Source organism: Diadema antillarum, unplaced genomic scaffold (genome assembly GCF_040938485.1).
Source record: "Diadema antillarum isolate AM-2024a unplaced genomic scaffold, OU_Dant_1.0 scf00000182, whole genome shotgun sequence".
NCBI classification, from domain to species: Eukaryota; Metazoa; Echinodermata; class Echinoidea; order Diadematoida; family Diadematidae; genus Diadema; species Diadema antillarum.
In genome coordinates this window covers 798,365-816,788 of record NW_027271071.1, presented here as the reverse complement: position 1 = coordinate 816,788, position 18,424 = coordinate 798,365, and the positions used below count along the sequence as shown (strand labels likewise).

General features: G+C 40.1%; 1 protein-coding gene across 1 annotated transcript; it reads left to right on the top strand.

The window, feature by feature from the left end:
• Positions 1-1,881: 1,881 nt before the first annotated feature.
• Positions 1,882-16,111, top strand: LOC139723159 (single-strand DNA endonuclease ASTE1-like). Its single transcript, XM_071634420.1, has 2 exons — positions 1,882-2,002; positions 12,250-16,111. The coding sequence occupies exon 2, from the start codon at positions 12,327-12,329 to the stop codon at positions 14,400-14,402; it is 2,076 nt and encodes a 691-aa protein (XP_071490521.1). The 5' UTR covers positions 1,882-2,002; positions 12,250-12,326; the 3' UTR covers positions 14,403-16,111.
• The last annotated feature ends 2,313 nt before the right edge of the window (positions 16,112-18,424 follow it).

Below are 18,424 nucleotides of genomic sequence, written 5' to 3'. Positions count from 1 at the left end.
GGAAGTGAGCGGGGAAAGGGTAAATTAAAAGAAAATGAGGGAACGTTTGTCAATGAATGTACATGTAGTTGAACTGAAGTGACCGGAATATGATGATGCACACTTTTAGATGAAATATTCTGAAATTTGTCAATCCCCCAAGTGTATAGGCCTACCAAAATTATGTGTGGAAGGGGACCTAACGGGGGAGGGTGTGGGAGATTTTGGATTTTCAGAATTGAAATTCAACAATCTGATGCACAATCAATGAAATAATTGGAAAGTTTTCTATCAAAAAGCAAGATGATATTCCTCATTTCTGGAATTGCTGGGGACAAAGTGATATGTTTGCCTCCCTTGTTCTCCGGGATAGATGCAATTTATTGCATACGAGGGATTGCTTTAGACGTCAAATGAAGTTATCTTGTAAACACATTTTTGGATGGAATTTGGGAAGCTGTCAATCCCCCAAGACTTTTAGTGTAGGCCCTACTAAATTTATGAAGGGAAACCAAACAGGGAAAGGGTGAATTGAAAGATATCTCCTCCCACCTGAAGGAACTTTTTTTTTTTGTAATTTAAGTGAAGTCAGGGATATCTGGTCCACACTTTTTGGTTTTGTGAAATCTGTTTAAGTGTATTGGAGAAGGACCAAACGGGGGAGGGTGTGGGAAGGGGTATTCCCCTCCCACGTGAGAGAGATTTTGTATTTTCAGAATTGAAATACAGCAATTTGGTGCACACTTTGGACAAAATATTTGGACAGTTTTCTATCAAAAGAGCAAGAAAATCCTCTAATATCGGGATTTATTAGGGAATAATCGGGTCGGGAAATTCTCTATCATACTATTTTTGTCCCCCCCCCCATAATTTCATCTCTTATTAGAGGGGCAACTGCCTCCTCCCCTCCCCACCTCCTCCCCTCTCCCTCCCCCTCCCCCCTCCCCCCCCCCCCTCCCCCACCAAATCGACGCCCCTGTTGTCTTTGGTCTACAGTGCCTCCAGTCTCTTCAGCTCCTCTCATTGGCTATATAGCATGCCTAGACATTGCAGCGTTTCACTTTTTGAGACCGTGTGATGTGGGTACCCGTACCGTACGCGAACACAGTACAGTGTGCCTCGATGATGCCGAATGAATGCGAAGCAATCAAATAAATACTATTATTATCCATACAGAGGATTTTTAGAGCCCAGATACAAGTGTTATTTTGTCAACGCACCTCATAACCTCTGACCCACTTAGAAAGTTTGTTGAGCTCGACCAATATTTTTTGCCGAGGCGACCAATATTCAAAATATTGGACGGCAAGAGGGGGATTCCCCCAAAGTTTTTTATAAACTGCACCGTGATTGGTTGAGATATACGAGATGACCCGAAATATGAAAGTAAAAACGTCTGTGATTGGTCAATCACGATTTAACTAAAATAGCGTTTTTCCTAAAATTATGTGTTTATAGAAACAAATTTCATATATCAATCAGTTAAAATTGTACATCAAAATACACAGATCACTGTTTATCTGGGAATGAAGTGGATTAACTTGCCCTGAAGAGTGTGCCATACCCCATGTCAGGATCAAGTACAGTGGGAGACCATACAGCACTCAGAGACAGGGTAGGTAGAAATATTCTTTGCTAAAATCCTCCGTAGGATAATAATGATATTATTGGATGTCCTATTTGCGGTTAATTCAAGGAAATATTGGACTCGCTAAGCAAAATATTGGACTCGTCTTCGACTCGTCCAATATTTGTGCATAGCTCGTCCAATATTTCCTTGTATTAACCTCAAGGCCATCCAATATTAGTATCACAACACTGCAATCTGGGATGGGAGTGCGGCGGAGCTCACCTCCTGACGTACGTACCCTGGACTATGTACATCACGCGTGCTGTGTAAATATTGTATCCGACTTCAAAAGTTGGTAGCTGAGGAGGCAATCAAGAATCACCCTAGCTGCTGGATTGGCGGAAGAGACGCTTACTCTACTTCCCGTTTGATTGTGTACAACATTCAGCATTCGTGAGTACGATTTTTATCTCTTCCCAACCTTTCTTATAAACTAAGTACTGTACGACAGGACCTGGCTGGCGCTGGCTGGCTAGTGTAGTTGCTTGAGCTTCCCCGGGACACCGCACGAGCTAATTTCACCCACTACGGCACTGCAAGTCAACACACCGTATCAGCAGGGCGTTTGTGTCTAGATCCTGCGTGGTCGTCGGCCGTTGGGCTACATGTGCTGGTGTCTGGCCATGGTGTGCGCGTGTGTCTGGCTCATCATTTTTATGCACTAGTTCTAGTCTATGATTATATCACCAAACGGTAATTGTCAATCAAAACCAGTGTGCTGATTTGACATTATGACAATCATATTGTTAATGATATACAATTAGGCATTACAAATAATACACAGGTGAGAGTGCGTTGATAGTGGAGATGTAGCGCACTCGAGCCGAGGGTATTTTACTACACAATTGTGAAACATGCACGAGGCGAAGCCGAGTTGCATGTTGCACTACATACATTGTAAATACCCGAGAGTGAGCTGCATCTCCACTAACGTCACAAACTCAAACCTGTATTATTTGTGTAACATTGCAAAAGTGCAGCAGTAAAGTTGTCCCCAGTATATTTGACCCTGCAGATGCCCCCTCCTGAGATGCACCCCCCCCCTCATTAAGAGTGGAGCAGTCTGCAAGTAGCTTAATTTGCATATTTAATCCCAAGCCAGCTAAGAGCTGCTAGAGAGTTCTTTGTGGGTGCACAAAGACCCCAAATTTGCCATTGTTCTAGCTGCTCTACCAAGGTGAACATCTCCCACAGAGCATCTCCTCAAATCTGAAATTTGCCCAACAAATCTGCAGCCTGAAGGTATGTTTCTGTATCTTTTATTGATTTCCTGTTAGTTCCATTCACAGAGTATAAATACTGAAAGTTGTATACTTGTTTGACTTGATTTAGAGGTAATATTTCAAGTATTGATGATGAAAGTTTCCAACTCATGCAAGTTTGAGTGGTGTACTGTATAACTTGTGCATAGTTATATGTTATATGACTGAAGGTAACAAGTTTAATAACAAAATTGAACTTGTGTGTTAGTTATATATTAGTAATATGTTACATAGTAGTACATATTTGTAGCTAGAGTATGCGTATGTAGTTAAAGAAACTTTTGAAGAGTTTGGTGAGTTGTCTCATAGCTATACCATGCTATGTTGCAAGGAACTTCGAGATGCAAGAACAAAGGACTAGTTGTTTGTACTTGATGCTAAGCTGTGTGTGGCTGTGTGTATGAAAGAGAGTGTGTAGATATTCCACCTCATAGGGCAGTGTGTAGCCCTACTGGTTACTACATGGAAGCGAGCATATGCAAATTAGATGGAAGTTTGGATGTGAGTGGAGAGTGCAAGCTGGCAGAGAGAGAAAGAGTGAGGTGGAGAGGGAGAGACAGAATGAGACAGAGAGAGAGAGAGAGAGAGAGAGAGGGAGAGATTGGTTACCTCAGTGTGCATGTGTGTAGGAAGGCGTTGTATATACATTGTACATATATGTTTATGTGAAGGTAATAGGACATAGTGCAGAGTGCAATGGCACAGAGTGCAGTGACTTTGTGTGCCTACTCTCGCTGACCAGTCCCTCTTGTTACGATGGCAACGAGATAAGACTCAGTAGAGCCAAGGAAGGCGTGCACTATGTACACATGCACTGTATGGCTGAATACTTTGTTACCTTACTTCTCCTTGTTTAAGTAGAGTTGTGGAAAGGTGATGTAAATAATTTCTCGGATATTAGTTTGCCAATTATCTCATTTAGTATTTTAGATGCCACATATGTACCTTAGTTGCATATTTATCATTCATTTAGTAGGAATACAGAATAAGATTAGCCATTTATGTATTCATGAAGCAAATTCAAGATGCATGGCTTTTGGTCAAAGAAATAGTATGAACTTGGATTTATGGCTTTTGTAGCATTTCTTAACTTACTGCTATTGTGTATTCTTCAGACAAACTGAATTGTTTAACAACTTATTTGGTTTACAACATATGAAACTATAATCTCCAAAACAGTGGTATATTGTGAGCTAATTTCAGTTACAGTTTTGATGTTCTTTTACCACTTTCAGTTAGCCCATATGTTTATTGTTTCATGATGTGTTATTAATTTACTAGGTTCTGCAAACATGGAGCCAGCAGAATTTCTGTAATTCTGTAACTGGACATTCACTTGCCAGTTACTGTACATTCCTTATGAGCACAGGCTAGGTGGCCAGGGTGAGTCTCATAAAGATGTTTTGTTGATTTATTAGATCATTTGTGTCAACATGTATTTTCCAGACAGTGAGTAGAGTTTCTGTAATTCTATACTTGTCTATGTTTCAGTTGGATTATCTTTAATCCAGAGCTATGGTTATTTCTATGGTTTTAATGGTTTCTCATGCTTTACTTGCATTTAGCTATGATGAATGGGAAATAGTGTTAGTATGGAGAGACTAGTTGATGTGTCAGACTACAAAGATACAATCATTATGGAATATTTAATATAATGTATTGGTAAACATTGTTAATGCCTAGTTTACAGTTTACTGATATGGATAGTCTTCTTGACGTCACATTCTTTTTGCTTTGTATTCTTGTTATCTTCACTTCTGTTGAGTGAGTGATGGGTTTGATAGTCTTTTACATACACTTTTTCATATGGACTTATGCAGTGATGCATTGTGATGTGATAGCTGGCTTAGCTGAGAATTTCTCATTGAATCATTCTTTTCTTTTACATGGTTACATACTATGATGTATTGTTGAGTAAACATCATACGTTCAGTTTGTTATTCACAGTACATGTTACCTCTTTGGTGCAGTAACACATGTATCTATCTTTCTCTATGTTGAACGTGTTTATGAACGTGTTTCAATGACTTGTAAATATTCATTTGTTTGTTTTGCTGTTTGTTTACTCCAAACACAGGTTTTTCCTTTATTTACTTTTGAGCGGAATAAAAAGAGATGAAACGTAACTTCGGCCTATGAGTGCGTTTATCCTGCGTCACATTTGATTTATAAAATGAGTCGAAAACTAACAGCATTTTCCATGTACTTTTGTGGGTCAATACCAGTCAGCTACCTGTAGCACTCGCTCAAAAGTTAAGATGTCCGAAGATGTTCGTCCCAAACATTAACGCACGTCATACTCGGAAATCCCGCCCATATAAGTACTGTACGTATAGAATATACGTACGCCACATGTTATGCACACAAGAAAGGCCGCTGGCAGCCCGAACTAGAAGTTGTTTACAGGATTGACAGCGCGTATAGTAGCACGCGACGCACATGTAACAACTGATTGAGTGTGCACTGCTAGTGTAAACATTGTGACGTCAGTGACTTTACCTTTTTTGCACGGCCGTGCATGTTAGTAAGAAAATCATGAGCGCACACGTGACTCATTTCAGCGCTTCCAATTGGCTACATTCTTGAACCCATTTTATAATATACAAATGATGCACAGGATAGAGTGCGTTTGATAGTGTAGGCGTATAGTGCACTCGAGGGTATTTACAATTGTGAAACATGTGTGCATCATTTGTTTTATAAAATTGGTCGAAAATTTGAAAACTAACAGCATTTTTCAGCGTTTTTCACGTACCTTTGTGGGTCAAGACGTCCGAAGATGTTCGTCCCAAACATTTACGCACGTCGCACTCGGAAATCCCGCACATACAGTATAAGTATGATGGGGGGTTGGGTTTCCGGACACTTAAGTTTCCGCATGAAAACTTACTTATTTTACATAGAATATGCACCCTTTACCTTAAAGAGTTGATATAGACTCCTCATATAGGCCTACTAGACAACATACTCTGAAAACGGTGTGAGAATTAACCTGCTAAATTGTTGGATTTGCCCTTCAAGTGACTCCATGTATGCGTCCGGTCCCACAACGCTTGGTCTACTGTACACTGTACGTATGATACGTACGCCACACATGTTATGCACAAGGGAAGAAAGGCCGGACTAGAAGTTGTTTACAGGATTGACAGCGCGTATGCATGCAATTCAAAGGAGCCACCGCGCGCACAGACGATCGGCAATAGGATTTAACACGCAGTGCAATGGGACTGAGTAACGAAAGCACAGGTGACTCATTTCAGCGCTTCCTATTGGCTACATTCTTGAACCCATTTTATAAACTGTAATGTACTTGTGATATTGCTACCCCGTCGTCGACTTCCGCGTTCCGTTGCATCAAACATCGCCTTGATTTTTTTAAATCTTTTTTTAATAATTACGGGAGGAAAGGGGGATTCCCAACTCCTTGAGAACTCCTACACAAACACACGTGAATACTTGATACATTTCTTCATAATTATTTAGGTAAATCATCCCAAGAATTTATAAAAGAAAATGATTTCATTCTTGCAAACACGAACCTCTATTTTGGGGTCTGTTACTGAGTGTAACAATGAAAAGGTTGCAGTATACACATTACTACATGTGGTACTACAATGAGCTACATCAGTACATGTGTATGTATATGTACATGTATAAAGCATTGAGTCTCCCGTATCCGGCCAAATCCCTTATCCGGATGAGCCCCGGTCCCGACTTGTCCGGATACGAGAGGTTCAACTGTACTTGTAAGTTGTAAATGTGGGGATGGATGGTTGTGTAAGTAAATGTAATGCACTTGTCAATTGTAGTCCGGCCCTTGGGTACCCGGGGATGGCCGGGACTTGCATCCCACTTGCAATTTCAGGATGTTACACCACCCGGCCAAGTCCCGGCCAAGTCTCCAACAGGTCGGGCAAATTTTGCACGGAAATCCCCCTCTAAGTCCCCGACATGCCAGGCAAAATTGAAGTAGAAATCCCCGGCCAATTCCCCGGCAGGCCGGGCAGTATTTGCATAGAATTTATCCCCAGCCAATTCCCCGACAGGCCGCGCAGTATTTGCATCCCGACAGGCCGGGCAGTATTTGCGTAGAAATCCCCGGCCAAGTCCCCGACAAGGCGTGCAGTATTTGCGTAGAAATTCCCGGCCAAGCCCCGGCCCTCACAGGGCCTGGTCACACTGCCCAAAAGTCGCGTAAATGCACGAATCACGCAAGAAATTTGGTTGTGCGTGCTTGTCCATCGAGAATTTTTGCTGAGTTATGCGTTGAAAAATCACCGATGAATTGCGCAAGAACTAAGGAAAGATCACGCGATAATCATCCACGCATGCATGAACGCGATAACAGCAACATTTTTGCAAACAATCACTGATATTCCATGCATATTTCGCGCATTGTTCGCGTAAGAACTACGCAAACTATGCAAAAATTACTAGTACCGGTACATAAAACAGCGCAATACTGCGTAACTTTTACGTGAAGCCGAGTTTTGAGTTGCTCAAAACCGGATCTGGAGGCCCGTTCGCACTTCCCCAAAGTCGCGTAATTACGCATGAATCGCGTAAGAAATTCGAGCCTTACGCGATACATGCGCGATTTGCGAATTTCATGCATTTGGTCTGATGTGAAACCTTCGCAGTTCTGGCGCACATCGGCGGACAACTAACAGTTATATGAATTAGGTTCTACATCAGATCACAAACTCATGAATAAGGTTCTACATCAGATCACAAACTCATGAAATGCGCAGATCGCGCATGTATCGCATAAAGCTCGATTTTCTTGCGTCATACGTGATTCATGCGTTTACGCCACTTTGGGGCAGTGTGACCGAGCCCTCAATAGCGGGGCATTGCTAGTCAAGCGAAATATTTCATGGTCACATTACCGTACTAGAAATGGTACGCCAGGTCACGGTCAACTCTCAAGCAAAATCCGGCTCAATCCCAGCCAAAATTCCCGCCCAAAATCCCTGCCATTTGGTTAGAGCGAATTTTCCTCGACAAGCCCCGGTTTATTCCCCACCCACCGGGGCAAAATAAGTGAATCCCCCCCGACAAAGCCCGGTCAATTCCCGACCCACCGGGGCAAAATACATATGTAATTGAATTTCCCCCGACAACATCCCGGTATATGCCCGACCCGCCGGGGCAAAATAAGTGAATTTCTCCCGACAACACCCCGGCATACTCCGGACCCACCCGGGATAAATAAGTGAATTTCCCCAGACAAAGCCCGGTCTATTCCCGACCCACTAGGGCGAAAAAATGCTGAAATCCCTAGCCAACTTTGCTGCAAGTCCCGGCCATCCCCGGGTACCCAGGGGTTGGGACTACAATTGACAAGTGCATAACACTCGTGATTAACACTACAATGTGTACAGTTGTACAATTGATGTTAACCCATTGACATGATTGAGAACAATTCCTGAGTATACTTGGGCAGGTGTCTATGGGAAATGTGTGTTGTAGCAAAATGAAACCATGGTTGGCTTCCCTGTAATTGTTATTTCATGTATGGCTGGCCCAGAAAAAACAGAAAAACAAAAAAACAAAAACAAAAAAACAAAAAACAAAGGCGGTACCTGTACCGGTAGTGTATACTTCCTGGTCAAATGATTTTGAAACATGCACAAACTCACCCTTGTTATTCAGAATCAGTAACCTAAAATAATTGCATCTGAGTCCCCATGAAGTTAAATAGAAGTTACGTTTTAACACTTTTCTAAGTGTTGGGAAACCTTGATTGCTTGAAATGGTGCTCTTGGTATTGGACTGTACACAAGCAATCGGTACAGTATGAATACAATTGTATGTCAGTGCATGCAGTATAAAGGGTTGATCGTTTGATCTGAATGTAGTACTATACAATTGTTGCTTTCCTTCCTAATCCTCTTCATCTATTCATCCAGTTTTGATTCATTTATTTTCAATCTTTAATTCTTCTTTGCTTTCCACTTTTCTTTTCAAACATTTTCATCCCTCCCTTATTTTGATTTATAATAGGTGATAAGCACAATCAGGGTATGCAATCATGACTTTCTCACTTTTAAAAAATTGTAAATTCTAAAAGAATGCACCAACTGACTTAAAAATTCACATGCAGCATGCTAAGACATCAGTAATCACATGTGGTAAGACAATAGCTAATTTCTACTCATTTACTGTTAATTATTAAAGATTAATTACCAAAAAGTCCCCCAAAATCCACGTAATGCGTCAAAAAAAAAGCGTTTTGCAACTTACGTAAAATCAAGATTTGAGGTCCATATTTTAAGTCTACCCCTATGTGTTTGGTATCTAATTAATGGATTTTTTCCTGGCATTGCTTGCATGCAATAAAAAACAGTGGTTCTTTCAGCTGGAGAAAGTTATGAGGTCTGAAGTCCCGTCCTGGTAGGAGTGTAATGCTGGCTTATTTTTGTGACATTGTGACCTTTTAACCCATGCTGTACAGCTATGCATGGAGGAACAGCTTATTTTTCTGCTTTTCCTGAAAGTACTGAAGACACACTACAATATGGTGTGCTGTTTGCCAATGAATGTTCAGCCAGTTTTGAGTTTTGAGCAATTTTCAAATGCTGAGGAAAAAATAAGTGCAGCCGTTTTTCAGTATTTTCAGTGAGGTATTATCCTAATTTGACTACTTAAAAGAATCTTTTCCCCTTATTGAATATCCTTGTTTTTTTAACCATGAATTGTACATATGTAGAAATCTATTGTATGAAAATTTTAGCAAATTTGAGCAATAGGAACTTATTTTTTTTTATATTTTTACAAATTGCTGAGGATAAAAAAGACCGATCCACGAGCATGTTATACTGCATGAAGGTCATATGATAAGTGTTCAGTGTTCATATTTCAATGCATGTTCAATTTCTAAAGATATCATAAGCAAAAACATAGTATTTTGGCTTAATATGTCATTGTTTGAGAGTCACAGCTTGGATATCAACTCAAGTCATCATAAATCTCACATTCATTCTTCTATACTGTGTTTACAAATATGAGAATTGATCCAAACACTTTGCGCACATTCAAGGTCAAACTTTACAGATAATTTTTTGCTGAAAAATATATCTTCCAAAGTACCAGCCCTAATTTCATAAAAATTCGTAATAATGGCCACTATATGTCTGTTACCTATTCCTGAAAGTTTCGCCTCTTCACTCTTTGGCAAAAGTGAAATATGATAAAATATGTAAAAGTGGTTTTATTTGAATTCAAAATAATGCCTACAAAATTGATCATCCATTTCGAGAAGTGAAAATATGAAATTTATTCATATTTTGTGATATGTCATGGCTATGAGCTGGTGGTGAATGAAAGGGATATTTATCAGGAATATCTAACAGCAATATCAGATGAAAAAAACATTCTCCTTTTTTTAAATGAATTTTTCCAATATATTAGTCATTTCAATGTAATTCGACACCCCTAACTAAAATGCTAATCTATGCGCAGTTTAATGCAAAATTTTGACTCTTTCTTTACATGAAATGAAAATTTGAGCACTCAGCTGCAACAGCAAAAAAAGCATTTTCATCAAGTTTTTTCATATTTCCCCTGTTACACAACCGCATACCCTGATTGTGCTATTGACCAATACTCTCTCTACATTCTTTCCTTCCATTATATTTGTTTTTATTTTAAGTGTACTTTCTATTTCGTATACTTTTTGTTTCATTTTTCCAGGTTTACCTCCTTATTATCTTTCCATTCATTACCTTTCCCCCTTTTCATATCCTTTCTCTTTATATTCTTTTAACCCTCGTCTTGTAACCACATTTTTCACAATCTTTCATTCACACACACACGCACACACACTCACACCAACATACACACATAACACAAACAACAATCCCAAACCTCAATCAATTGCTACCATGATACTCTGTACAAACCGAGAAAAAGGCAGTAAAAACAGACATCTTTTTAAAGATACCATAGTAAACTTTGCTGTAATTGCTACAATGTATGAGATTGCTACATTCAGATCAATGGCAGCTGCGCTCACTGCTGTGCCATGAGCGTCTTTTGCACGTGTCGTGCTGTGCTGTCTGCTCCTTGTGCAACGCAGTTATCGCAGGGCAAACTAGCTGCAATCGCCATATTCCAACAAGTGTAAAGTGTCACAATGGCAAAAATTCCATTTCTATTGGACTTCGGTCACAGTTAGATGCAAATATTTGTGGCTGTTGGATATTTGAAATGAGTTTGTGCATGTTTGCAGGTTAATTGATAAAGAAGTGCAAAAGTACACTGGTGCCAAAAACAAAACAAAAGAAAAGAAAAGAAAAGAAAAAACAAAACAAGTGACAGTCCAGAACAGCACACCAAAACTTACAAGTGGAAATATACAGATCTTGTTTGGAGAACTGTTGATATTTGCTCTAATGAAGTACATAAACTTCCCCAAATAATGCTGTCATATACACTATATTAACAATTTCAGTTGGATAAAGGAAGGCAAACTGCAAAGTATTAGCCAGAAGGTTTGCCAAAAGGGATACAATCTCAGCGCATACCAGATAGAGTTTGCTATAATTTTCTACAACTGATTATCAATAATCAATAACAAATTGAGCCAACGCAGTATCCATCCATCTTGCACTCTGAGAGAGTGAATTGCATGCAGCTTGATGTAAAATAGGATTGCTCGGGCATGATCGATCATCACGTAACATTCTGTCTACCTACAGTGTTCTAGATGGGGAGGACAAATCACATCAGCCAGACAAGTTTCTTCTTAGATGCTGTTGATAAGTGTTTTATATTGCAAGCTAATCCAAATGGCAGAAGAGTATTTTTAGCCCTTTTGTAAATCGCATTTTGGCTTAAAGATTATTAGATGTAATGTACTTGGTAAGTTGCACATATCAATAAAGAGAAAGAAAGAGGCAGTGCCACTTTGTTTTGTGTAAATTACTTTGATAAAAGCTACAGTTGAAATATTGATTTAAGGTAAAAAGCATGGTAAGTAGCCATAGTTTTGTGATTGAATAATTGGGAAAGAGCTCTTCATGTCCCCATTTCCCAAAACTAATTTAGCCACAACACTCTACACTGTTCTGCCCTTGATAGCTAATAGGGACTGATGCACTGTAGTCTCAAATCTAAAAAAACAAACAAACAAACAAACAAAAACAAAGAAAAAGCCCTTGTGTTATTGCAGTCAGCTTCAGCTCTGTAAAGTCGATGTACATGGTAGTCAATGTCAATAACAAGTTGAGGGCTATTGAAGAAAGCTTCAAAAAGTTTTTATGAGCTATCTGTTCTTCCCGGTTTAGAAATTATTCATCTGCTTTTCCTATTCTGAGAATGATGTAGTCCTTTGAACATTTGCTAAATCATGGAAATATTGTTTGTTATTTACAGCACTGGCAACTGCAACATCACAAAAACTGCTGGGAAGGAGTCTAAAAGTTTGAGGTGGAGAATTTCCAGCATCAACCATGGGAATTCGGGGCCTCACTTCGCTGGTGAACAGACATGAGCGGAAGCTCTTACAGAGCCTGTGCCTGCACAACACAGCACTGGTAGTCGACGGCTTCGGTCTGCTCTATTACATACTGGAAGAGACAGAAGGAGCAGATCCCATGTCTCATGGTGGAGAGTATGAGCTGCTAAGGTCCAAGATGACCTTCTTCTTCCACAACATGCGCAAATGCCACTGCCGCCCGTATGTGGTCTTCGATGGAAGCTTTGACCTGGACGACAAGAAGCATAAGACACAACTTGAAAGGTTCCAGGAGGGTATCATAGCAGTCAGGGATGTTCATAGAGGAGATGAATGTTTGGTATTGCCACCACTGGCTTTACACCTCATGCAGCAGGTAATGACTGAGTTTGGAGTGTGCTTCGCATTCAGTCAGTTTGAAGCTGACAGAGAGATTGCCAGCCTTGCCAATCACTGGCAGTGCCCTGTGCTAGGGAAAGACAGTGACTTTTATGTAATGGGCCTGGCAGGAGGCTACATCCCGCTGACACATCTGAGGTGGAAGAATGTCGAGCAGTCAGGACAAGGCAGATTCTACATTCCAGGGCAGATCTATCACCTCCAGTCTTTCTGTACATTCTTTGGTGTGCAGAAGGATCTCATGCCACTTTTTGCCACACTAGCCGGTAATGACTACGTTGATCCTTCCACACTAAACATTTTCCTGAGTCATGTATATGGAGTGTATGAAAGCAACTGCAGCAAGCGCCAATCACAGCTTCAGCATCTCCTTGGCTGGATAGGAGGTAAAGAGTCATGTAGGGAAGCTCTGGATGAAGTTTGGAGGCACATTCCAGACAAGACGAAGATTGAGAGTCTTGTTACTGCATCCATGGATATGTATCAGACGAGAGAAACAAAGCTCTTGAAGTCTTACTTTGAAGGTGACCACCAGCGGTCAAGTGAACTGTCCAAGTCCCCGCTGTGCACTCTTATTAATGCTCCTGTATGGGTTGCTGAGGCCCATCAGAGTGGACAGGTGTCAAATTTGTGTGTGAACATCTTGAGCAAGCAGTACTTCTTCTCGCGTGTCCAGGTGGAGAATCACAAGTTGCCAAGTGCTTGGTTGCCAGCAAAGTTTCTGTGTGCAGTGCTCAGTGGCATGATCCTGGCAGACATGCTTCAGAGAAAGAAGCCAGGGCAGACCACAAGGTGCCTGGTTTACATTAGAAATGGCATTGGATTTCAGCGTCTGAAGGTCTCTCCTGTGGTCGACCTGGATGGATATGGGAGGGTGCCTTCCCTGTCTCAGATACCTGTGCTGCCACAGGAAGCAAAGCGTCACCTCCTGATCAGAGTACTCTCCCCAGGCCTTTGCAGGAGTGAGGACTTGGACTCCTTCCATTCTGACTTTCAGTTAGCTCTTCTTGCAACATTGTACTGGATCAATTCTGAGGAAAGCAAGCTATTAAAAACTGAACTTCACATTTCTGTCCTGCTCGTTGGGTGGATCCAGCTCTTTGCACAGAGGCAGAGCAGGAGGCATAGAAGAAGAGGTTGGCGTGCATCAACACTTTCATGGCGTGCATCAACACCTACAGCCAACAGTGAGACAGAGTCCGAGCGGTTCAAGATCGAAGCGGAAATGGTGCTGGCAAACATCAATCTCAATCCTAGGAGAGTCCGTGTGAGTATGCCTGACCCTGTAATTTCTCATGGATTTGCCCAGTGGCACCTCTGTGTCTTGCATGCCTTCCAACTCAACGAATTACTTCAGATGCCACTGCCGCCATGCGCTGATATCTCAGTGCTCTTCAGTGGCCTGAACATGCACAATTTGTACTCTGTCCTGAAAGGTGTGCAAGGCAAGACGAGTCTCCATCACTGGATACCCAGCAACTTCTTCCGGAACACCCCTCGAGCACTCCAGGTCTACGAATCCATGCGACAGTTTCTGTCAGCACACACCAGAAAGGAAGCCCGGGTCAGCATCATCACAAACAGGAAGACTGGAAGGTCCCACAAGCGTAATCGGCAGAGGTCTGCCGGTAAATCATCAGGAGCTTGTGGAGTCGATGTTGGGAGAGGATAAGATTGGGATGCTGAGGTTGAACCAAGATCAGGTTTGGGTTCTGATCATAATGATGATGATGATGATGATGATGGATGTCAAGCAACAGGTGTGCAGCACTTTGAAATTAGAGGGCAAAATTGTGTGTGAAAGATAAGTAAACCATCTGTCTTAATTTGAGGTTGTGTGCCTCAGAAATGTTGGTAAAAGACATGTTTCAAAACAGTCTCAGACTGTGCGATTTCAATGGGAATATCTAGGTTCCAGGGATGCAATAACTCAAGAAGGTATATTTGAAATAACTTTTGCAATCGAGGTAACAAGAAACATTTTTTTGTTATGTGTTTGTTTTATTTTTGGATGATTTAAGTTCTGGTGCAATAATGGGAGAGAATGTTAAAACTTTTTGGATATATGTTTTTGATACTTATTAGATTTTGTCTGAGTTTATAGAATTTATATGAGGAAAAGAACGATATCAATTATACATACAGGAGCAGAAAAAGAACATGATCTCTTTGTAGGTCAACATTATTAAAGTCATGTACCATGTTGTCCCACTTGAAAATCTGGAAATGTTTCTCACACTTGTAGGTGTCCTACATGATCAGCAGCTGTGGGGATTGTTTTGTCAATGCCTGTTAAAGTCCCTTTCAGAATAATTACTCCTTTTTTTCTTGAAAGAACTGTTCATTTTACAAGCTGTATGCCTTGTGTTCCGAGATCGTTTCTTGTTTTCTATTCATATTTTGTTTTCTTTCATACATGCTTTCTGACCATTTTGTTATTAGATGTACATTAATATATTAGAAATGATATTCATGGCCACTCAAGTGATGCTGTATATCATTTTTGAATGCAAGGAAAACAGGCCTTTTGATCATTGTCATACATTATAATTCAAATAAAGGGGAAAAAATCAGAGACTTGATGGTAAAGCATTTGTACATGTGTGGAGATGTCATCAAGCGAGTTTGTTAGAAACTAGTGATAAACATGGACTACTCTGAATTCATGTTGTAGAGTCCCCTTCTCAGCACTGTTGAGCTTCAAGGAGAGGGTCAAGCTCTCAGCTAAACATTCCCACTTCTTTTGTCATTTTTATACTCCTAAAAATGCATTGTTTCTTTTTTTTTTCCTACTTGTGTATGGTTTGCCTGTATGAAGGAATAGGGTCTATGTTTGTGCTTTCATTGTAAAGATGGTACTTAATGCTTTTAAATGAGTGTACTATGTAATTGCTTCTCCATACCATACAACATTGCATGATACATTGTATATGGAGTAGTCACATTCAGTGCAAGATTAAAAAAAAGTGTAGACTCTTTCCTGCTCAGTATCATCAGGCAGCTCTAGCCTGCTGAACATTTCCATCATACAAGTACCTATCCTAGGCATGGATTGGATACAGTATTCTGTCTCTGAGCTACAGAATGCTATAGCTTCAGGATTGTTGGATATGCCAGGCACATTCTCAATGTGTGCATTAGGTATGCTTTTCCTCTTTTCTTATAAGGTGAACATTCCAGTGTCCCCTTTGATAGATCTTTCTGCAACCTGTGCAGGGAGATATTGATAAGGGACTGTGGGCACCAAGCATGTCATATCAAGCTCAGTGAAGAACATACGTTTTGTATGACGTCATGAAGTTTGCAACCAAATCAAGAAAGGGCTTTTTATTTATTTTTTTATTATTATTGGCGTTATTTTTTCATTATGATTAGTAGTAGTGTTATTGTTGTGGTTATAATTGTTATGATTATTATTATCATTGTTGTTATAATTATTATTATTGTTATTGTTATTATTATTATTATTATTATTATTATTTTGCATTGTGAGTTCTGGTGTTTTTCTGATGTCTTTCTGGTGTCTTGGAGGTACAGTACTCTTGTGATTTCAAATGTCTGCATGCTGGATATTTCAACGCAATGTACATAATTGTGTAGATGGCTCTAAATATTGGCATGAGATGACATGGCAATGTTGCCTTATACTATTCAAGACACCATTCACAAGTCTCTTGCCATGTATGGAGTTGTTTAAAGGACTTGCGTGAGATAGTTGAGATTGGCAGCACACCAGCTAAAGGAACCATTTCTGTGGGTCTCCCTGTATACTAGTATGTTGAAGATGTTCCTCACCACATTCTCTGTCTGCTCGCGCTACACAAAAAGCAACCTCTTTTGATCATTCACATCCTGCGAAATATTGTCACAAAGTGCTCGGATGATTAACTTGCACATGTGTACTGGATGTTATGACAGATGAATGAATACATGTATATAGAAATACGTACAATATCAACACAGTATGACTGCAGTTCATGGACTGTATGTGAACTTAGATATATCATGTATGAGAGAAAAATGAGAGTTCTTTGAACTTGTAAAGCATATTTCATCACAGGATGTTATTTGATGTTTTTCATGGATGTGTAAAAAGACAGCATTCATAAAGGTGTCTTTAAACATATACAGTATGATGGAAATCAATTTTAACTTTGCCTGGCGCAATTGCCATTTCTTATTAGAATGCTCCAAGTTTATGTTTTAATACCAAAAAGAGTTCAGCATTCTGCCTACCTTTTCACAAAGATGATTTCTAGTATGTACATCATCTATACAGCAAACTTGTGATTTGTGGTTATTTTGTTAGCCTATCAGTGTATATCCATAGACAAAGTGAAATGTGCAGAGTAAACTGATAACCACTGCCGGCCGGCATGCTTTGTTTGCACAGCTTTCTTGCAGATAAGGGGAGAAATCTTTTACATGACCACCAGCTTGACCGGTATGCCAGGGTCTATCTTGTCCACTTACCCTGACCACCAGCATGACCAGTATGCCAGGGTCTATTTTGTCCACTTACCCTGACCACTTACTGCATGTATTGGCTTGAGAGTATCTGTCCTGGTACACTCTGAGTAACAAAATACAACTCTGAGATCTTCTTATAACATCTGTTTCCTCTTAACACCACTGCTTTGACTATAATTTCAGGTATCATATAGCTTCCTCATTATCAAATGATGTATCACCTTCGATCAGTGAACAAACTTTCCCTTCTGCCGGGAATTGTTTTTTGTTTTGTTTTGTTTTGACCTCTCTTGAGGCTGAGCCGAAGGCTCAAGTGAGCTATTGCAACCTTATATTGGATCAGGGAGGTGGAAGGTCTTCTTCCTCCTCCCTGATTGGATGAAGCTTTCTCCAAACATCTGCTAAATTGAATTCTTCAATCTGTATGTATTGATCATACTTGAATTCTTTCTGCATTTTTGTTTGAATGGTGCCAGCAGTACCCAAGTAATCTTAAGGTCCTATGGTGATATTTAAGTCTCCAGTTATAATTAAGTTTGAGGTTCCAACATCTTCAATTTGGGCAAAGAAGTCAGAAAAAAAAAATCAGGTGAATCCTTATCAAGACTATAGATTGTAAATAAATCAATTCAGTAACAGCTTATCTCTTGTCATCGTCTTCAATCTGCATAAATCTTTAGTTGTCATGCCAGGTTTAAAGGGATCGTATAGTTTTGGTTGAGACGTAATATCAGGTTTCTAACATTTTTTTGGTGAGATAACGAGAAATCTCATATGAAATATGAAAGAGCGTGTAATTCCATGAAGAATTCAACGTTTTTTTGACGAAAATTGGTTTTGAAATGGCTGAGATATCCAAAACAGAGCAATTCTTATCGCTTTGTTTTATTTCACTTTGTTTTTGGATGTTTCAGTCATTCTAAACCTGATTTTCATCAAATAAACTTTGAATTCCTCTTAGAATGGTATGCTCTGTACTATTTCATAAGTGTTTTCTTGATATCTCGCAAAAATTTAAAAGCCCAATTCTCATCTCCACCAATACTGTACCATTCCTTTAATGAAAATGCGCACACCTCTGCTGTAACTTTTGAAGTTGCTAAACCATGCCTGACCTCCCCATAAAGAAGGGCCAGCACCTTCTCTTCATGGGGGACAAGACACCATTGCCTGCTTTACTTGTCCAGCCTATCCGTGTCTGTTCCCTGTGAATATATCACAGAG